We start from the raw sequence: 23,146 nt of genomic DNA, 5'->3' as shown, positions 1-23,146 counted from the left end.
AACCCTGAGCCACAGCAGCCACCCAAGCCATAGCAGTGGCACCACCAAATCCTTAACCTGCTGAGCCACCAGGGAACTCCAGTGATGAAATTTTATTTTATTTCATTTCATTTCATTTCATTTCATTTCATTTCAATTTTATCTTTTTGCCGTTTTCTTGGACCGCTTCTGTGGCATGTGGAGGTTCCCAGGCTAAGGGTCGAATCAGAGCTGTAGTCACTGGCCTACACCACAGCCACAGCAACACGGGATCTGAGCCGCGTCTGCAACCTACACCACAGCTCAGGGCAACGCCGGATCCTTAACCCACTGAGCAAGGCCAGGGATCGAACTCACAACCTCATGGTTCCTAGTTGGATTCGTTAACCACTGCACCACAATGGGAACTCCCTAGTGATGAAATTTTAGACAACATCTTTATAACTCTGTATTTCTCAAAATGAAGGTCAAAAAGACAATGAAGCGGCCATTTGGTCCCATTAAAATATATTTAATTTATTAAGTGGATAATGCCAGTTTTATAAATAATCTGTTGGTTTTTTACTGCTTTTTCCTTTCTCCTTTACCCCACCATCATTACCATCACTGTGTATGTCACTGAATCAACAGTTTCAGTTCAGATTTATGACGTATAAATCATAATACAATGTTTAGAAAATAAACATTGTTTTCAAAATTAAGGACCTGTATATTTAAAAGTTCATTGGGTGTATTTATACCTGCAGAATTGTGTTTCTTATACTAAATTGAATTCAAAATACTGTTTTGTTTTTATTAATACTTACATTGACTAGAATATAAGCTCTTCTAGGATTTTTTTTTTAATTTGGATTGCTCACCTGAATAAACACTTTAATAGATATACATTTATTCAAGAATATCTATTGAGAGTACTTTATATTTAAGATTTCCTTTTTTTTTGGAGAGATAACCTAGTCAGTTTATTATTGTTATTTTTCAGAATGTGTACATGTATGTGTAATTGGGTTATCATGCTGTACAGTAGAAAAAAAAATTGTATTGCAGATTTCTTTTTTAAGTACTGAGATTACATTACTGAAAACAGGTAAATATTCCAGCCCTTGTGGAGCTAACATCCTTAGGATAAGCATAAGACCAAGAAAAATGAACTTTTTTATATAAGAACAGTCTGTTTCAAATAGCTGATATTGCGTTGTCTAATAAATAAATGCTATAATGAGTAGATCCTTCTATGGTTACTTATCAACTTAAATAGAAGGCCCTAAGCATAAAGAAAATTATATGTGAATTATCGAGTTTGATCTGTCTATCGGGAGAGTAAACGAGCAGCTAATTGCTTTTTTTCTCTTCAGATGGGGTATTAAGTAATAGCAGATGAGTACAAATAAATTTACTTGATTTTTTTCTTTTTTCTTTTTTTTTTTTTTTGTCTTTTTGTCTTTTCTAGGGCCACACCGGTGGCATGTGGAGGTTCCCAGGCTAAGGGTCGAATCAGAACTCTAGCCGCCGGCCTACACCAGAGCCACAGCAACGCGGGATCCAAGCAGGATCTGCAACCTACACCACAGCTCACAGCAACGCCGGATCCTTAACCCACAGAGCGAGGCCAGGGATGAAACTGGCAACCTCATGGTTCCCAGTCTGATTCATTAACCACTGAGCCACGATAGGAACCCCTACTGGAATTTTTTTTTTAACATGTAACTTCTCCTTTACTCTTCACTGTGATTACTTTGACAAAATAGATACTAGGTGATCATAACCAATGATATTTCTTCAGTGACGCTAAACCTTGAAGACATTTCTGCATGTGGAGAAAATGATGCCTCTTCTTGGAAAGAGATGTAATTTCTGTATATACAGTTCCATTTTTTTTCATTTAAGACTCTTCTTATATATTTCTAGCTATGTAATTAAATGCAGACTACAAAAGGTATTACTTTATATTTTATTGCATATTTGAAGAATTACCAAATTAGAGAGATATTTTGTGCAGAGAAGCTGTAAATCAACAAGGAGTCAAAATAGTGCAGAGTCTGCTGAGCAGCAGGAAATGCCTTTTTATGATTTTTGAGAGGCATGAAACCATAAGGAAATTCACGCTGATTTTTGGTGAACTACAGATCAGCTTTTAATGTAGTATTACCTTGATATTGTGGGTTCGATTAAAGAGCCAGTTCTCATTTTCAGCTGGTCAAGTTCAGATCTCAGTTTCTCAATTTCATCTGCTAATCTTTCCTAAAAATCAAAGAAGAATTACTCAGATGATATGCATATGCCAATAGTACCACACTCAATCATGATGAAACAAACCACCAAGATGAATGAATTTTTTAAAAATGAAAACTGATTAATAGTATATTTTTATTAAACACTGTTAGACATGCCAGTAAAAAAGGCCCGATTTCCCCTTTGTAATGAAAATGTGACGAGAAATCAGCAACAATGTATCTACCTCTCCCAACACTCACTAATCCTAAACTCTTCTGAGCGTATGAGAACGAAGGCCATGAATGCCCACAGACACACCACTTCAAAGTCAGAGGAGAAAGTCAAGCAACTTGAAAAGTAAAGACAAGACATTATTGCCACAATAAGTGAAGGGTTTCTACCAACCTACAAGGGCTGAAGGAACCATGAGTGAAAGAGAAGGACGAGGGGATTAAAGGGATGAGGAAAAATCATCCCCTGATATGAATTAAAGTTATTAGCTTGATATTGACACAATAATTTATGCATCTAGTAATTTTCTCAGATTGGCATTATCAGTCTGCAGATTTATGACGATGATCACATAGCCCTTAATAAATGCTCATTCGAGCACTTAATTTTGTTTTTGTGATCATAAATTTTATGATATGATAACTGTTTTAAAGTATCTTTCTGGATTTTCTATTGCTGTTATTTTTCCCAATGGCCAATACTGGACATTTTACTGGACGCATATTTTTTTCTCGCCACAACTTTTTGTTAGTGTGACCTTTGCAATGTTTCTCTTATCTGCTTTTTAAATTCTTTTACCACCATCCTACAATACACACATTTTACCCTTTTCCTGAATTATTTTACCAGCTTCTACAAAGGCATTGCTCCCTCAGTCTCCTCCCCACACATTCTTCTGCTAGATGTATCATTTTCAAAAGCCATCCGTGATCAAATAAAATCTTTGCTTACATTTTCTATTTTCTTATTGTGTTTATTAATTCATTTATTCATTATTTCCACAAATGTACATTGAGCACCTCTTGTGTGCTAGGTCCCAAGGTATAGTATTGAACTATCAAATTTCCTGCCCTCGTATAATTCACAATCTAGTAGAAAAGCTAATAAAAATTTGGGTCCACCATGTGTTGTTAAGAAGGAGCACACAGAGTAATGTAAGAGTTCTCCAACAAGGTGATATTTGAGCAAAGAGGTAGAGAAAGGGAGGGAGTTAAAAAGTACCTTAAGAAAAGGAATATCAAGTAGAAAGAAGGGCGGGGACAAATGCCTCTTAGTGAAACTATATTTGGAGAGGGAGAGGGCAAGGAGGCTGTTGTGGCTAGATTGGAAAGGTTAAGGAGAAAGACAAAAGGGACTGGATTTAGAAAATCATGCTTACAGGGTTTGGTCATTGTATGCCTGAAATCCATGTAAACCATTTTAAATTCTTTGGCTTTTGTTATGAGGGAGATAGGAAATACTTGGGAATTTTTCATCAGAGACGTGATCAGACCTGATCATCCTAAAGGTTGTGAAATGGATTGATGAATAGGATTGGGAGGCATTGGGAAAAGATACAATTATTATGTTCTCCCAAAAATATAGGCAAGAGAATTATGGCTTTGATAACAACGGCACTGGAAAGAGACTGGCAGTTGCTGTGGGACTGGGACTGGGGTATGAGATAAACAAAGGGTTCATGAGTAACTCCAAGGTTTTTAACCTGAGGAACTAAGAGAAAGTTCCGATTTACTGGCAGGACTGCTAGTGGGAGGGATTAAGTTAGGTATTGGTAGTGTTTAGGGGTCTGGGGGGATTGACTTGTTAAATTTGAGGTGATCATGTGTCCACACAGATATTGAGTTGCCTCTTGAATACATGAACCCCCTTAGGGAAGAGGACCCAGTAGGGGATTTAAATTTGCAAGTGCTCAATTTATAGATGGTATTTAAATCCATGAGATTACCGGGGACTGAACATAGGGAAGAAATCTCAGGATCATCCTAGGAACTTTAAGTTTTAGAGATCAAGCTAATGAAGAAAAGCATGGAAAGAAGAGCTTGCTTATACCGAGGATCTTGCTAATAATGGACTGTGCGTTACAGACAATGATGTGGAAATTTGAGGAGTTACAGGAGCTCTATGTGATTAGGTTAGGAAATGTGCTCATCTGTATGGAATGATATTCAGAAATGAGGTATGACCTGATATTTGCTTTCTCTGGGGGCTGACATGAACGTTGATGCAAGGCATGGAATGACATGGTCTGCTGGTTGCTTAGGCAGATGGCTGGAGCTACAAGGCTTAGGTAGGTGGTTGGGGAGTGGGTTCTGGGGATCTTGCCAGAAGCACACAGAACTTTGAATAACATAACATTCCACAGCAGGATCAAGTCCAAAATTCACCATCTGGCCACATACTAGTTCTTTAAATACATACCAGTCAGAGAAAACTTCTGGTGATTCAGCAAATCAACCATGTTAGTTTTTTTTTCTGTGCTACTGCATGGGTTTCATCTTCTTCCCTACCCTTCGCTACTTGTTAAGATTGTATGTGCCTTTAAGAGCCTGATGAAATGTCATCTTTGTGTAGACTTTCTGGACTACTTCAGAAAGAACTGGATGCTATCTTCTAGGCACCATGCCGTATGGCTCTAATCTATCTTTTAGGGGTAAGGGTGTGTACCTCCTGACTGTGGGCCTAAATAGGCTTTTTAAATGAACATCATAATATGTAGCATTCAATAAGGATAAAACTCCAATTGTTTCTACTTTATTCTCTCATCTTTTCCAATACCTTCCATATGCCATACTGTTGCTAGATCTCCCTTCCCTCCTTCTTTTCTTTCCTCCCTTCCTTCCTCCCTCTCTCCCTTCCTCCCCTCCCTCCTCTATTTCCATTCCTGCCATCTTCGTTCAATACACATTTCTAAGTCACTTCTTAAGTTAGTGATTTTATGTATCTTAGTAACCTATGCTGAACAAAAGGAAATAAGACAAAATTGCTAACAGGAATTTTACACGCTAAGGAAGGGGAACATCATTAGCATCCATCATCTGGCCTTTATCTGTCTAGTCTTTCACAAATCCTCCAATAAGAATAAATGATTCCATTTATTGTTCCTACTTATCTTTATGCCCATTATCATTTAAGATATCAAACTTACTATGCACCCCATCTCCACACTAAGCACCTGCAATCAGGGCACATGCACTGCATCTGAAAGGCTTGCAGCACCACCTACCTTTCCTTAAATCCTTCTGAAGCCTCTTGACAGCTGCGATGTATGGTGAGCTCTTCTACCTGTAGTTCTTAACCATCTGTTTCATTCATGTGACACTTGGCATCTGCTACTCAACAACTCATTGTTTTGTGTTTTCTTTCCTCAACTAGACTTTCAGATACTTTAAAACTAAGATCATGTTTGCAAATATATAACTTAGAACTTTTTTTTTTTTTTTTTTTGCCATGCCCATGGCATGTGGAAGCTCCTGGGCTAGGGATCAAACCTGTGCCACAGCAGAGATTTGAGCTGCTGCAGTGACAACACTGGATTCTTAACCTGCTGTGTCATAAGGGAACTCCTAACTTAGCCCAATTATCATACACAATAGGTATTTAATACATTTTGGCTAAAATAATATAAAATCTCAAAATAGACACAGATCAGCAAATACATTTTTATCCCATTTATATAAAGCACAAAAGAAGTCAAAACCATTCTTTTTTTGTTAAAAATCAAGATAGTGGTTATCCTTTAGGATAACAGTGATTATATGCTAACAAAATGGGGCTTCCGGGATGTTGATTTTGTGTGTTTGGTTTGTAAAAATTTATCAAGCTCTCCGTATATATGTTCATTTTTCTGCATGTATAATATGAAAGTTAAAGATACTTTAAAAGATAGCATCCTAAAATTGTATATTATGTTTATTTTACAACAAAACATTCATCAGTGTGAAATAGAAACGTGGAAAAATGTAAGCCTCCGTATACCTTATCATGTAAAGATTCTTCCAGATTCTTTCTGAATGTTTCTGATTCTTGAATTAGAACATTCTGAAGAAAAAAATACATAATTAAGAAATTACATAGAAAATTATTAAATGTGTAGATTAATTTTTTATCACTCAAAAATTTTTTTTGATTCCTTCCTTGGTGCACTTATTTTTCGGTTTTCCATGGAAACCAAATTTCGATGGAATTTTTAAACAAGATACTGTAACATTTGAGAAATACATAATGTAAATGTAACACTTGGACTGACAAATAAAATAAACATGAACTTTTAAGCTACGCAGTATGCCTCTTCTTAGTCCCTTTTTAAATTTTTTTAAAAAAATTATTTTTTGGCTGTGCTTGCAGCATATGGAAGTTCCTGGGTCAGGGATCTAATCTCAGGCACAGGTGCAACCTACAGCACAGGTGCGGCAACAGTGGATCCTTAACCCACTGCATCATGTTAGGAAACTCCCTCTTTCCAATGTTTTTAAAATTTGAAATAATTAGGTTACTTTTTAAATGAGAAAAAGCAAGTAAAAAGCAAAATATTATTCAAAGCTATCAGATGACATTATAAAATCATATTTTTAAGTTTAATTTCTGGACTTCCATTTCAAATAGAGAATTAACAATTTCTAATGTTAAATTATTAGACAAATAAAAATAAAATTTTTGCTGTTTAAAAAAACTAATGTTACCTGTCATGATATGGAAATAATTTGCATCATAGATATTTTTTAAAATCCTTACTTTTGTAAAAGCTTTATACTTTTCTCATAGTACTACGAAGTATGATTTTAAATAATTCATTCTTTTCAAACTTTTAGAATAAAATTAAACTAAGAGTGTGATAGTTGGCATGCATCTGGAGTTGAATTGGAAGAGGGAATGCCTTATGACTTCTTAATGTGTAAATTAAACAAACTACTTTAACACTTCATGGAAATATTTTTCCTATTTTGGTTTATTATATGGAGCAGGGGGAAATATCTAGCTTAAGTAGTGATTGGCACTCAATCTAAATTTCCAAAAAGATTTGTCCACCTGGGTTTTATCCACCTGGGTTTTAGTTCCTCTCTCTCTCTCTGACTTTTTTTTTTTTTTTTTTTGGTAATCTGGAATTGGCAACCCGCTCATATAACTCTAGCTGGTCTGGCAGCCGCCAATGATCAATGAGAAATGTATAACTGTGAATGAAACTTCAGATTATACAGAAGCGCTATTTTGGTATCAATGCATCTGAAAGTTACTGCATTTATAAACTCTGTGTCGGGATTGACACTAATTCTGCTGGTGATATAAACGCACATTTTGGCTTTTAGACTAGAAGTAGATTCAGTTACTTGAAACATTTGAATGGTTCAAAGAAAGCTTCCCCACATACCTCAAAACACTATTTTTTTAAACTTATTCTTCTTCTTGCATAGAAGAGAGAAATGAAATATTTTCATCATAAAAGTGCATCACATGCAACACATTTGTCTTCTATAATCATGCTAATAAGCAAGATCTGTATGCCATGTAACTTTTTTTTCACTTAAAAATTGATTTTACATATTTTACAGACAGTATGTGTTCACTTTTAAGAATATGTCAGGCTTTTTTTTTAATTAAGGAAAGTAAAGTCGCCTGACCTAAACTGTGAGGGCAGCAGAGTATAAAACAAACATGATCCTAAGAACACAGCTAATTGTGTTTTTCTGCCTTTTAGTCATTTTACCTTCTCTTCTAGAGCAGCCATTCGTTCCTTCAGGTGTAGCTGTAAGCGTTCATTGGACTCAGTCAGAAGTCTGTCCACAGTATCAGATAATCTCTTGTTGTGCTCCTCATTCATTTTCTCTCTTTGCCTAGCCTTGCATTAAAAAATGAATAAATAAATTTAACATAAATATGACTTTAAAAATATTTGGGTTTGGTTTTACATTTTTATAGCTTTAAAAATTAGACTTAATTGTATATCTGTTTTTACTAAATTGGCAGAAACTCTTTTTGAAGCGCACATGGCATGTCTATATGATTTAAAATATAACCACTCATCAAGAAAGACATGAATTCCTTATATGCAGAATATAACTCTGTACATTGATGCTTGAGAGGGACGGTTCATGTAAATACACATACTCTCTGAAGTTCTTGATTTTTCTCTTCAAGTTGACCTTCTAGATGTCTCATACGCTCTTCAATATTTCCATGTCTTTCTTCAGCCTGTTAAGAAATACGAAGAAGGCACCTGACATGTAATATGTGGTTAACACTTTTCCTCCAAATAAATTGAAATAAAATGTAAAGCAAGCTACTACCAACTGCAAATGTATTTTTCAAAAAATAAATTTTCTTTAAACAGGCAGCTGAACAGCATTGCTTGAAATGTGTCAGCTACAAAGGCCTGTTACATCCAAGCATCAGCAAAACATTGGAGTTATTTATGAGCAATGAAATCAGCCAAATGTAACATGCAGACTGTGCATGGTTTGAACACAAACCTGCCATTGTCCAATCTTAAGCTCCTGAAGCACTGAACTGCACAGATGGTCGATTATCAATAAATAAAAGTAACATAATTTTTAGAAACAAAAAGAAAAACTTAGATGAATTCTATTTAGCAATAGAAAGTAAAGTCCAGTAGGACTACCTTCCTACGTATGGAGATCATTTCTTGTAGTTTAGCTTCCATAACATATTGATAATCATCAGATGAGGTAGAAGAGGTTGGATCAGACTAACAAGTCAAGGAAAAGGAGAGGGACAAAATTGAAAAATCAGAACTAAAGACACTGACACTGAACAGAACATAGCACAGAATGCTTAAAAGAAAAGTGTGACAGCAAATTTAATACTTTAATAGACAGAATTTTATATGGAGAGAACTATACTGATATCTGGTGAACATGATGCAGTTGATGGTTGTAAGTGAAAACAATGATATGCTCAAATAAAAAGCTACCAACCTAAGGTATGGAAGGTTAGTGATGGCTGGCAATGAAGGACTACTACAGAATGAATTAAAGCAACTCTGAGAGAGTCATGTAATAATTGGGATTATGGGAAACCAAACACTAGAATATGTCTCTGATAGACGGTTAAAAGTTTTGGATTCTGTTTGTTTAACAACTTACTTAAAAATAATGGAAACAATGTATCTCAATGTTGAGGACTAGGCTAAGGTAACAACTCAAGTGAATAAATTTGGAACAAAATGTAGAAATCAGAGAAAACACTAAGCCATGGGGTTAATTACTATGAGTATTCTCCAATTCAAGCAGGATTGAGTTTCCTCAGCAACAGTGGCAAACTTACAAAATGACTTCTGGTCTCTGAACAGACACTCAGGCTATAAGTTCAGAACCTCAGCGTCTCTTCTTAGACAGAGCCTTAATTTGGAACTTTAAATGAAAATGCTTAACAGTCCTCAGATTATCCAAGTGACAAGTAATCTGTGAGGACAAAACAATGCATTTGTGAATTCTCCTGAAGGACACTAGGGACCAGTCCAAAACAGTTTCTGCATTAATTTGTTGCTATGGAAACAAAATAGTGCCCTACAGTGAATAGGCAGCCCAGTGCCCTTGTGAGCTAATGTTTGTCCAGTGCCAAGGTTAGTTACATGTCTTGGAGGTGAATGTCAGGTTACCACAGATGCAGAGTGTTCAACACATGTGACATTGCTGATAGCTGAATTGTATTAGTATGTTATGCACAGATCACATGTAAAGTTACATCAACATTTTTAATCATAATTACAAGGGAAACAATTAGAACAGCCAAAGTACCCTATGTCAGAATAACTACATTTAACTCCAGAGAGTATTCTATGACATCTTATAAGTTTATTCTAAAATAGCGAAACTTACTTTATGCAAAATAGGACTATATAAAAATATGTCATGCAGTATCTGAAAAGAAATAGTAACCTATTCATGTATTGGTTCATGTGCATATGCACTGTTTTATGCAACAAATTCTTTAATTTATGACATAAACATTTAACACTTAATTGGTATGCTTATGCAAATTATAACTCAACATTTACAGTTTGTAAGATTTTCTTTCTGAAAAACTTATTTCATAAATTGGGAAAATAATGAAGAAATAGCAAATAACCAATTTCCCTCCCCAAATTTCTAAGCAGAAGCAACACAGAATGCTACCATCGTCTCCAAAATGCCACACAATCATTTTATGTTATTATTTAAAACTTAGGATTCAATTAATAATTCAGGAAATGGGTCAAAATATTGCTGAAATTTTATATTTTAAATTTATAAAATGTATTTGTAATTTATTAAAAGTACATTTTAACAAGAGTTAATGTTATGAAAACTAATCAGGTGACAGACTCCAGGTAGTCAAGGCATTTCCAGAACTTTTTTTCAAACGTTCAAGTAAAGTCAGTAGATCTTTCAAAAGACTTTAAAACTTCTGGCTGTTTCTATTTTAACTATTGGCAACACACTAAACATTGTGAAAATTCTCTTCAGTGATTTAACAAAAATTTTTATGTTTAAATCACTAACTTGTTTGATACTTTTTACTGGTACTAAAAATGAATGAAATACCTTATGGAATTCAAGATGAATTATGTCCTTGTTGATGGAATATGCATTTTAATTAAAGAAGTAAACATCATAAATCATAACATTGGGAGCCCAACACTTTTTTAGTTAATTGTGTATACAATCATCAAGCCAAAGTTTTAGTTTTATCCCTAGTCATTATTTAATAGTTCTGCCTTTCTAAAAGCCTCAAGTGAGCTTTAGCTACCTGTCTACACACACACACACCCACACATACACTCACTCACTCACTCCTGGTAGAAAAATAGACCAATCTTAGCAGCCTAACAATAAATTCAGACATCATCTCTAAACAAACATGGGGTTCAATTTGCAACCACTATTGATTTATGTTCATCTCAACTTTATGAAGTGTGCAGTTTAAGCAATTGTTATAAATACAGGAGACTTACAAGAACAATCAGCTATTTTTTTAACTCCTTGATGGAACATAAGGCTTATCTTGGTTGAACACTCTTTAATGTGACAAGGCAATTTGCAAATGAGCTAAAGTTTTAGAAGAAATTATAGGCAGAAATGTCTTTGAAAAGATGCAAATATATTTGAACATGAAAAAGGAATTAAAATTAAAGAAAAGAGGGCCAAAAAATAGCAGATAATAAAAGTAGGAAAAATACATACAGCTTAAATAAAATAGATGATGGGTTGTTAACGATACCATTCAAAATACAGGAGAGGGGAATCTAGGTTTAAACTGAGCATAAATCATAAACTAGTTAGTCAAAAATATTAAGAAATAGAAAAAGACTATGATGATTAATAATAGTGAGATATTGAAAACAAGTTGAAATTGAAACAGTAAATAACTAAAGTAGGTTCTAGAGACAGTCCCTAAAGGTCTTAAAAAGAGAAAAAAATGGTCAAAAATCATTTTAGCCATAAAATTTGGGAGAGCAAATCAAAGACTGATCTCCAAGTGTTATAAAAATGTTATCAGCAGAGGGAGTACACTGAAAACAAAATCTCAGGATCAGAGGAGTGTGTATAACAAATTAAAGACAGCAATACTCTAAAAACTGTATATCTGAAATAATGTTGCTCATACATGGCCAGTCAGGAGAGGAAGCAGTCAAAAGGACAAGAGAGTGAATTCTAGCATTTTAAACATTTTTATTAAGAGGGAAAAAATAGCGAAAAGTGAGGAAATCAAAAGGCTCTAGATGGAGTGAAATTTTAGCAATTAGGAGTATATTGAAGAAATTATTTTGGGTGCATAAGTGAATATATACACCAAAATAAGACGACAAAAGAAGAAAATGGAGAGCAAAAACATGAAATATCTATTTTATGTTTTGTTTGTTTGTTTTACATTCTAAATTAAGGAGTCTTAGGAATGTTTACTTTAAAGACTCAGAGTTAAGTATTATATTTTAAATTATGTTTTTATTCTCAATCCATCAGAAGTTACTTTGGGGCAGTTTTTTTTCTAAATTTTGTGTTTTTGAGGGAGAGATTCAAACTTTCTTGTATTTTACTCATGACAATACTGGTAATTATTTCATCCCAGAATATTGCAAAAGTTACTTTTATTATTTAGCCACTTAACTCCCACTAAAATAGTTCAATTCAATGAGATTACTCTTTATAAAAGTTCTTTATTTTCCTCAGATGAAAAGCTTCAGTGTAAATGTCTTACCCCATATGACAGTAATTTCAAATGTGTTAGTGAGCAAAACACTTCTACTTTTAATATAATTTCAATAATATTTCTCAAATCAAGTAAGATAATATTTATGTTAGAAGTCACACATTCCTGAAATTGCCAGAGTGGTTTATGGGATGATCTGTGTATGTAATATTACCCTAATCAGACTAGCTACTCCAATACTCTACAGACAACCAATTATCTAATCACCTTTTCTTTTTCTATTTCTTTCTTTCTTTTTTTTAATGGCTGTACCTGCAGCACATGGAAGTTCTTGGGCCAGGGGTTGAATCTGAGCCACAGCAGTGACCTACCCCTCAGCTGCAGGAACGTTGGATCCTTTAACCTGCTGAGTTATGCTGAAGTCTAACCCATACCTCTGCAACAACTCAAGCTACTGAAGTTGGATTCTTAACCCACTGTGCCACAGTGGGAACTCCAATTCCAATATTTTCTACTTTCTCAAATGTTCGTTTTTTCACTACCTGATTACCCTATTTTAACCAACAGGCATCGGCTTACCTTTCCTTTTTATTTACTTTTTTCAAAAAACTCTTATGTGTACCTACTTTTCTTTTGCTGCATCGATTATTCTGGATAATTTCTAGTGCTAGAATTTATAACTTGCAGTACCCAATATCTTCCTGCAGTGGCATGGAAAGCAGCACATAGTAATGACTTGTGAATATCTAAAATGTTTGTACATATTTGCACTGACATTGAAAGTCAAACATGCTTTTAGTGACAATATCTGAACTTTTATTCTAGTGACATGATATACATTTTGAAGCAATGCCATTTCTATTTGACTGTAAAAGGTAAGAAAAGTCATTTTTAACATAATGGTTGCAAAGTTCTAAAACATGCACAGAATTTCAGAAGCTAATGGCCATAACATAGCAGATAATTTTAAACAGTCTTCAGATTATTATTGCTTTTAATTGGTTAAGAAGAAATTGCAACTATTAAAACCACTTTCTGACAATTTAATGGCTTTAGACTTTAGACTTCTACAAATCTAACTTCCAATTTATAAACAATTTTTTCAGATTATAGTAATAACTAACTCAACTGCTTATGATATTTCCTATATTTTTAATACAGAACAATTTATATTAAGCTTACTAAATTATTATGTCTCATATATATTAAATATCATCATTATGTGTTTATATTTGGTGATTATTCTTATGTGCAAATATCATCATGGAAAATTAACTAAAAGGAAATGAAATTTTGTTTGTTTTTGTTAATATTTAAATATTTAAAGGGACCGTCAATTCATATATCAATCATTCATTTCAACATAAACATGTGCAATATAAAAAATTCATCTAAATAACAGACCAATATAATAGAGATAAAATAAACTTAATTTTCATAAAGCTAAGGAAATCTATATATTCATTTTAATTTCTAGTCATTTCTATAAGTATATCTGGGTTGACCAATTGTTTTATTGCAATACCTTTGTCAGGGCTGCAATTCTCTGAGCCAGTTCAGCCTCTACTTCAGGTAAAGTCTCAGCTTTTCTCATGGTCTGCTGCAACTTTTGTTCAGCCAGCTCAAGACGCTCTTGTAACTGTCTGTTCTTCTCTTCCATCTGAAAGAGGGATGGAAAGAGACACTCGAATTGTTACAGGATAGCAAACACCAATCAGTAGGAGCTATGGGCTTTAGCCATTATTCTAGATTTAAAATCAACTATTACTACCACACCTACTGTGCAAACAGATGACTCTGCTCATATTTTAATATATGAGTTATCCATATTCCTTAATAAAATTCAGCACATTAAAAAAAGAAAACCTTCTACTGAAGGCTGCAAAAAGATAATACTGAGCATTAACTTGGACAAATGGAATACAACTTAGTACTAAGACCAGATGAATCATAATAGCAATATATTGAAAATAGACTATTGGCTGGAGTGGGAGAAGGGCTGTCGCATGAGGGTTGAGAGTGCAGGCTCTAGAGATGAAGTTGGCAAACTTTTTATGCAGAGGGCCAGATAGTAAATATGTTAGGCTTTGTGTATCACAAAGCACCAACTATGCAGTTCTACTGTGGCAACACAAATGGAAGTCACAGACAATGATTTAATGAATGGGTATGGCTATGTTTCAATAAAACTTTATTTATAAAGCAGAGCCATAGTTTTGGCACACAGGCCATACTTTGCCCAACTCCTTCTCTAGAGCTGAACAGACCGAGGGCTGCCATTACTGACTCTGGCTATTATTAATGTGTGACTGGGAAAGTGCTCATGTCTCTGGGCCTTAGTTCCCTCCGTAGATAACTGTACTTACTTCACAGGCGGTTGTTGGATTTAAGTGGTATATGTAAACTGTTGGGCACAGTTTCTGGTTCATGTCTAGATCCAAAGTAATATTAGTCATTATTTTTATTGTTCTCAAGACAGATTTCTAGATTGCATGCTGGAAATCACATCTGTTTAGTTAGATCAATTCTAAATTTTAGAGAATGGTAGATTGCCAAAAAATACCATATTTTATTTATTTAATGTTCTGTGAGAATGGTGAGAACAGACGTGGACCAGAACAAAACCAAGATGAAGATACTGAACCTGCCGTAGGATGGCCTCTTTATTTGCTAACTCATTTTCTAGTTTGTCATTCATGTCATGTATGGAGGTAGATTCTCTCTGAGCACTGAGGTAACGCTTCTCAAGGGTCGTAATTCTTTCTTCCATATCTTCCTTCTGCGCCATGGCCTACAATTAAAATAAAAAAAAATCAAATTCTCAGATAGTTTATGTATTGGCTTGTTATTTAAAGGAAATAGTAAGATATAAAAAGCTATTGCTGGAGTTCCCTGGTGGCTCAGCGGGTTAAGGATCCGGAGTTGTCACTGCTGTGGCTTGGGTCCCTGATGTGGTGTGGAATAGAAAGACAGACAGACAGATAGACGGATAGACAGCTTGGTCCCTGGCCCCTGAACTCCTGCATCTGGTAGGTTTGGACAAACAAAACAAAATGAAACAAAACAAAACTATTGCTTTCTTGAGGTAAATATCCATTCTTTTCTTTTCATGGAAAGGATGCAAGATTTCATGTGAGTTTTTTTTCTCAACTTATCTGTCAGAATTCTTCTACATTTTGGATTAGGCAAAAGCTTTCTTTCTCTGAGAATACAATGGAGTGCCTTTTAAAAATGCTTGAGGTAGAACTGGTATTAGAAAATAAATGGCAGATAAATTAGCTCCTTACACAGTAGAGATAAATACAATTACGGGTAGAGTTGTAAACCATAAAATTGATAAAATGGTGGCCGTAGGTCCAAATTTTGAAGCAATCTGCAAATAAGGACAACGCATATCATCAGTATCCTTACCTTCATGGATAAGTAGGAGCAACTCAATGGTTAAAAGAGAAAGGCATATTCACACTGTCATATACAAAGCTGATCAGTAACAAGCATCTATGATATAGCTCGGGAAAATCTATTCAATAATCTGTGATACTCTATATGCGGCAAAAAATTTGAAAAAGAATGGATATGTATGTATGTATGTATGTGTATGGCAGACTCACTTTGCTGTATACCTGAAACTAACACATTGTAAGTCACCTATACACCAACAAAATTTATATAAAAATTAAAAAAAAAGTAAAAATGAAAAAAAACTGAAACCTGCTCATAAATAAATTCACCAATTTACTTTGGAATGCAATCCTTTCCCTTGTTTTATATCTAGCTATATGTCTGTCTATCTGGCTGTCTGTCTAGCTTTCTTTCTATTCCAATTTAAAAAGAATTGAGAAAGCTCAATGAACACAAATCTCTAAGGGAAAATCAACTACTGGTGCAAATGGAGTAAAACAATGGCATTAATAACATATTAAGCAAAAATTTTAAACCATATAATTGATAGACAACTTGGAGATGAGTTTTAACTTCCTAACAGCATATATGGGAAATTATTAGCAGGCAGTCAACCTACTTTTTTAAGGTTGGGAAAACTCAGATGCAGAGGTGAGCATCTTGAGCCTGGTGTGGCTTCCTGACAGTGTGGGCTGCTCCTTTGCATACGAAGCCTGAAACTGAGGAGATGGTGGTGCCTGCCATCTATTACTACCCAGGTTTCTTTGACCACTTGTTCCTAAGGAGTCTCTTTGTTATTCTCCATTCTGAGCCAATCCTGTCACACCCACAGGGCAGATAAATTCTCTTCCAATTTTCCAAATAAAATGGAAGCCTTTAAATGGAGAATCCTTCAGCTTCCTGGTCTTCCCTTACAATCATCTGGAAATTTCACCGCATGCCCACAAATTATTACATCCTATCTTTCAGTTTAGAACAGGTATTTTATCTTTTCTCAAATTTTAGTCATCATGCGTATTCTCCATTTTAAGCTTTTTCTACTTTAGGGGTCTTGTTCACTTGTCCTCCTAGATTTTCAAGGTGTTAGTAGAGGTAAATTCCCTAACAACAGCTGGAAAAATGAAACAGGCTAATAAAATTTTGCTAAGGTCAGAGGCGGAGGGTAGAGGAAGAAGAGATGATTCAAAGTAAATGAAAATAAGAATGATAATCCATGCGCCTGACCATTACCCTGAACTGAAGTTCAGAAATGTTATCCAACTGTTGGAGTAGGTGGGAAGATTTACCATAGATTCAAAAATAAGTAAGCAAATTAATTTATCAGGTAAGTAACACAATCCCGGAAAAACAGAAAGCTGTACAAAAGGAAATACTACCACTGAGAGCCACTATTTGGATTATTTGTGGAAACTATCTAGAATAATAACAATAACACTGAATGTAATTTGGGAATAATTATAGTGGAAAGATAGGTGCAAGAAAAATAAGAAAGATAAAGTCCTCATAAAATGTAATAGTAAGACATAGATTAAGTTTAAATAAGAGAGAAAATACAGGAAGCAATGGCTAAAACGGTTGAAATTGAGACTCTCAGGGAAATGAGATGGGAGGTGGGTGATGGCTTTGGGTATGTGTGTGTGTGTTGTGCACATATGTGTTTAGATTTGTGCTCTCTTGATGTTATTTGATTTTGAAAAATTATGTGTATATAAAAACTAAGATTAATTAAAGTTATATTCTACTTTGAAACTCTTCATGTTGACCTTATTCTCTGCCTGCCCTTGCCTTGCGTGACTTGACTAGGGAATGACACCACTCTGCAAAGAAACTTAGGCTGATCCTCAAAAAGGCCTTCACCCTAATTCTCACATAATGGCCTAATCTACCACCTTGCTAACAGTCTTTTTTCCTGCTTACTTATTCCCAACCTGCTTCTTGGCTTAAATACTTGTGCATGTTTCCTCCCATCTTCAATATAAAATTTGAGTAACCAAGCCTTGAAAACAAGTAGCTTCATGGACCGACACTTCCCTGTCTTTATGTGATGGGATGAACTGTGTGACCCTGAAAAACCTGCACTTCACCTAGGACTTAGGAATGCAACTTTCCCTGTAAATACGGTTTCACAGATGAGATAATGCAGGATAGGATGGGCCTTAATTTCAGTGACAGAAGAAGAAGATGTGGGAGAGATGCAGAGAAAAATGCAATGTGAAGAGAGAGACAGAGATTGTCCTCACTCGGCCACAAGCCAAGACCACCAGGGACTGCTGGCAACGACCAGAAGCTGCAAGAGGCAACGTGGAATCCTTCACCAGAGGCTTCACAGGGAACGTGGCCCTGCTGACAACTTGATTTCTGATTTAGAGCCTCCAGAACTAAGACAGAATAAAATACTCTTGTTTTAAGCCACCCAGTTTGCAGTAATTTGATACGGCAGCCCTAGGGAACTGATACTCTGTGGCATCTCTACCTGGAAGGAGATTTTGTCACCTGCTTTGATTACCTTAATCCTGCTGAATTTTAATGCCGAATTAAAGACTAAAGCTTGGTTAATAATATTAATATTAATGTTCAAATGTATGAAATACAATAATACATCAATGTGGCAAAAATTACTCAGACTTTTTTTTCTCAACATTACATATGCATCTATAGATTTTAGCCAATAACAAAAGCTGTTATTTAGCTGTTTATGCTAAATTTTGACTTCTTCTGTTTTATATATTTTTCAGTCCAAGGACAGTTTTTTTTATATATAATGATTTTTATTTTTTTCCATTATACCTGGTTTACAGTATGGCTGCATTTTAAAAAATGATAGTTGCTACCAATGAATACATTATTGCATCTTGTTAATTTTGGAAGCTCCTCATGGTGGAAGAAGCATAGATTTTGAAGCTGGGGTGATCCTGTATTCTTCCTGGTGCCAGGGGTGGGGGAAGTGGTATGTTAAGGATGGTAGTGTATAGACCTTAGACAAATCACTTTACCTGAGAAAAATGGGATAATTACAAGTACCTTTCCTACAGAACAGCAGAAATAAGGGAAACTAAATGTAATGAACCTATAATAGTTTCCACGATTGGTCCTCAAGACAGTTCAAGCATCAAATCAATGTCCTGTGCCCTATGTCCTGAATCTTTTAGGAAATATTTTATTTGGCCTTCACAGTGTCCTTAACACACACACACACACACACACACACAATGTATCTAGGAAGGCGGGCAGAGTGTGGGCTCTTTCTCCAGGTCTCATTAATCCTATCACTTCCTACTGGTGCACCTGGCATTTCACACATTTATACTGCCTTCCTGGCTCTGAAAGTATTTCTATGTGCAACCTCCCTTCAAAGGTGAATGATGAAAATTATTCCTTTCTCAGTAAACACTTCTAAAATAACACTACATAGAAATTGTAGCACTGATAAGAATAGTTATGTTTTAAAAGGACTCCTTGGGAAAGCAGAGCACCTTACCTAATAGAAGGAACTCCTAACAAAAGAACCACTGGCATCAGATAATTGATATTTTCCATCTGACTTAGCTTTTTGTCACCTACATCTGAAGACTATTAGCATCAAAGGGTTATTTTTAAATCGGCAATAGGAAAAGGGGAGCTGGAGACACAGCGAAATCTCTGAACTAAGAGGATGAAGAAATACAAAATCAGTCAAAGCTCAAGAAATGGCCCTGAGAGTTTAGTAGCCAAGAATCCTCACATACCTTAATAGTGATATAGAAGAGAGATTAAACTCAATCTACTTTCAAAATTCTCTGAGTTCGGGTTGTGAGAGGAGTGAAATATGAGGCGTATCTGTGAACTATTACTGCTGAGATTGGTGTACACAGCACTTTCATTATCCATGTGGTAGCAGAGTGGCCACTTCTACACTCTTTGTGGACACCTATTTTCCTCAGAGATAGAGGGTACTACTGTGTGGGTACATATTCTGATTTCCTCCATGCCTTTGGAGGTTTTCATCAAATACCCACAAATATCTGTTCTTTCAACGAAGAGTTTTTGAGTGCCTATTTTATGCTCAATAGTTGCGTAGGTGATTTAAATAGAGCAATGAACAAAAGAAGACAAAACAAAATATCCTGGTACAGTGAAGAGGGAAGTATATGACAAAAAGTAAATCAGTAAAGTACACCTTGTGTCAGGTGGCAGTCATTGCTGTGAGATTAAAAAAAGAATGGAAAAAGAAGGACAAGGCATATGTGTAAATACCATGATTAGGGAATACTGTGAAGATAACGTTTGAGCAAAAGGCAGAAGGAAAGGAAACTGCAAGAGAATAAGCATGGCTTGTGTAAGAGGCCGCAATAACTGAATAGTGAGAGCTAAAATTAAAGCGTAGTACATGAGTTCAAGAGGTCAGAGGGTGGTAGTGGGGGTTGCACATGTTTGTAGATCCCTGCAAGTACTCATGCTGTACTGCAAACAGGGTAGGTAGCCATCCAAGAGCTTTGAGAAAGTGACTTGAGCTGACTTACATTGTAACAGTTGAGTCAGGCTGCTGTGTTGAGTACAGACTGTTACAGTCACCCAATGGGACATGACGGTTGCGTGGAATAAGGAAGAGCAGGGAGGGCTGTGAGAAGATGTCACACGACAAATGTATTTTCAAGTTGGGTTTGGTGGCTGAATCGAATGCAGTGCGCGAGTGAAAGAGCGGTACCAGGGACAGTTCTGAGGTTTTTGGTCTCAGCACGGATAAAGGAGTTGTCATCACCTGGGGCATGGAAGACTGCGAGGGAGTCTGGCTTCTTGGGGGACTCTGAGGAAAAGAGTCTTGAGGGTGTTATTTTTGAGATTTAGATGCAGGCATTTGGAAATAAGGAGAGAAGAATAAGCGGGAGATATAAATTGGAAATCATAAGGTCACAGGTAGCATTTAGAGCCATGGAAAAGCATGAATTTACCAGCGGAGGTAAGGCAGATTGAGGAGGGAAGGTCTTCCGTGGTTGGAGAAAAGAGGCAGAGCCAGTAAACAAGCCTGACATGGGGGTAGCAAGCAAAAACGGAGGAAAGCCAGGCAGCGTGTACTGTGCTACCGGCCCAGGGAAGAGGCATTCCAGGGAGTGGGAATTAGATCAAATATTTCAAAGGACCCAAGTGACTCCTGGCTTCAGCAACACGGAGGTCGATAATGATTTGGTTGAGAACAGTCTGAAGGGAACCGTGGAGGCAGAAGCACGACAGCATGGACTCAAAGGAGAATGGGAAGGAAAGAAGTGGATGCAGAGGGTTAATTCCAAGACCAGATAGTTTAATTACATACGAGAGATGAAAAAATATGATTTAAAAGAAGATATAAAATAGCAAAGACAAAAAATTCACAAAAGAAAAATTTCATAAATATAGATAATTTTCTTTTAAATTAACCTAGAATGATTTATAAAGTGAAAAGATTCCAAACCGTTCATCGTAGCTGATAAGATGAGTCAGCAGGTTAAAAAAAAAAATCTTGTAACTTTTGTGGTTTAAAGAACTCTCTTTTTCAAATAGATAAAGTGATTTTTAAGTTTAGCAAGGACTGAATATATAGAGAAAGAAAGGTCCCCACTTCCACACATACATTTTAACATGCATAGACACAACTAAAATAAGAGGGAAAAATTTAAAGTAAGATCTTTGGGTATTCCCATATGCTAAGTTTAGTGATTCATTATTCATACCCGAATCTAGGGTTATGTAAAATTAACAGCTTAAAAACATTTAAAAATTCATTAAAAACTGTGGTTTTTATTATATCTGAGACATGGAACGTTGATTTTCTTTTCATACATATGTAAAAGCTGACGAAGTAAACTATTTTTGCCTTAGTGAAAAAGTTTTATAACTAATATAATGCCTCCCAAATTACAGTCTTCTGAGATAATGTAAAGAATATATGCCATCAGGGGAAATTAACGGAAAAAGCATCTCAGAGGTAGCACTCAGGAAGCAAAGCCTGAAAGTGTTATGAATCACTTACCTCCCTAATGTCCCTTTGATATTTGGTGTTCATTTCTTCTGTTTTAATGAGATCCTTTCTTGCTGTCTCTGCTTCCTGTTCCACCTCTCCCACCCGGGAAGAAAGAGCTGCTAAACGTTCTTTCATTTGGGCCATTTCATAGTTTTGTTTTTCAAGCAGTTCTTGTAGTTCAACTATTTGACTTGTGTCATCAGTTGAGTCTATAGAACCATTGGACAAACGCTGCAGAAGAGAAAAAGCAATGGCACTTAGAATTTTCTTCATCTTTAATTTAAAATGTACGAACTTAAAGAAACGAGATTGAGGAAGATACACATTGAGAGATAGGGACTGAAAGAGAGCTAGCTTGGGAGGAAAACCAAGTTTCTGAGAAAACTCTTAATTGACATGAAAATATAAAGGAATATCAGTGATTTTCTCTTTGTCTTTTCTCCTTTTTTTTTTTTTTTTAAGGGCTGCACTCGTGGCATATGGAGGTTCCTAGACTAGGGGTCTAATTGGAGCTGTAGCTGCCAGCCATAGCCATAGCCATAGCAACGCCAGATCTGAGCCTCGTCTACAACTTACACCACAGCTCAGGACAACACCATATCCTTAACCCACCGAGCGAGGCCAGGGATTGAACCTGCAACCTCATGGTTCCTAGTTGGATTCATTTCCGGTGCACCACGACGGGAGCTCCCAAGATCAGTAATTTTCAATAGGCTAATAGATACATTTGGATTGGAAGATATTATATATATATTATACACAGCTTAGCATAAAATATTTGTGTATTTAAATATTCAATAAGTGGCAGCTATTTTTAGAAATTATATATAAAGTTAATAAATAATATCTATATAGCATAGCATAGGTAAAATAATAAGTGAGGACAGAGAAATTATGTAACATTTTCAATTTTTATTCAAGATCCTTTGAGTTTTATTTTCAAAGACGGTCAAAGAACTTATACAACATTTTTCTTTTAAAGAAGGTTATTCCTGCTGTGGATCTGACCTAGCTGGAACAAGGGAGAGCATAGAAAAGTCTTGGTTTCTATATTCTTATCAACATAAAAGTCACAACTGCACAGAATCCACAGGAAGGAGGCTACAAAAGTTTAAATACTTTGAGAATGATGTTTCCTTTTTTTTGATGGCGTTGCCTAGAAACCAAAGTTTTAGTAGGATGTCCTATAGCTTAGATGCATTGAAGAACTTTTGCGGCAAAAGTGCAGGAACTGGTGAGAAATAAGTGTTAAGAGAAAAAGTTCATAGTTAAGTGGATGTAGGAAAATATAAAGGAAAGGTTAAAAAAAACATACAGCCAATTCTGCTAGAGTGCTTGTTTAGAAAATGTGAATTTGTTCTAGCATGATAGATACATTAAGAAACAACTTAAACCAGACAAAACTTTTGTATTTTCTTATGT

The 23,146-nt window shown here is 35.5% G+C and overlaps 1 protein-coding gene across 1 annotated transcript in view; it reads right to left on the bottom strand.

Annotated features, from left to right (window-relative positions):
• PPFIA2 (PTPRF interacting protein alpha 2) overlaps window positions 1-23,146 on the bottom strand; it is a 464,313-nt gene that overhangs the window by 91,363 nt on the left and 349,804 nt on the right. The window contains exons 8-14 of the mRNA XM_047788357.1: window positions 21,734-21,955; window positions 14,993-15,139; window positions 13,874-14,008; window positions 8,308-8,391; window positions 7,907-8,038; window positions 6,181-6,243; window positions 2,129-2,220 (exon numbers count right to left, since the gene is read on the bottom strand). Of these exons, the coding sequence (XP_047644313.1) occupies window positions 2,129-2,220; window positions 6,181-6,243; window positions 7,907-8,038; window positions 8,308-8,391; window positions 13,874-14,008; window positions 14,993-15,139; window positions 21,734-21,955 (875 nt within the window). The remainder of the gene's footprint in view (window positions 1-2,128; window positions 2,221-6,180; window positions 6,244-7,906; window positions 8,039-8,307; window positions 8,392-13,873; window positions 14,009-14,992; window positions 15,140-21,733; window positions 21,956-23,146) is intronic.

The sequence above is a fragment of the Phacochoerus africanus genome, chromosome 7 (genome assembly GCF_016906955.1).
Source record: "Phacochoerus africanus isolate WHEZ1 chromosome 7, ROS_Pafr_v1, whole genome shotgun sequence".
Classification (NCBI taxonomy): Eukaryota; Metazoa; Chordata; class Mammalia; order Artiodactyla; family Suidae; genus Phacochoerus; species Phacochoerus africanus.
The sequence above is the reverse complement of the archived record's forward strand: the minus strand, read 5'-3'. Positions and strand labels throughout refer to the sequence as shown.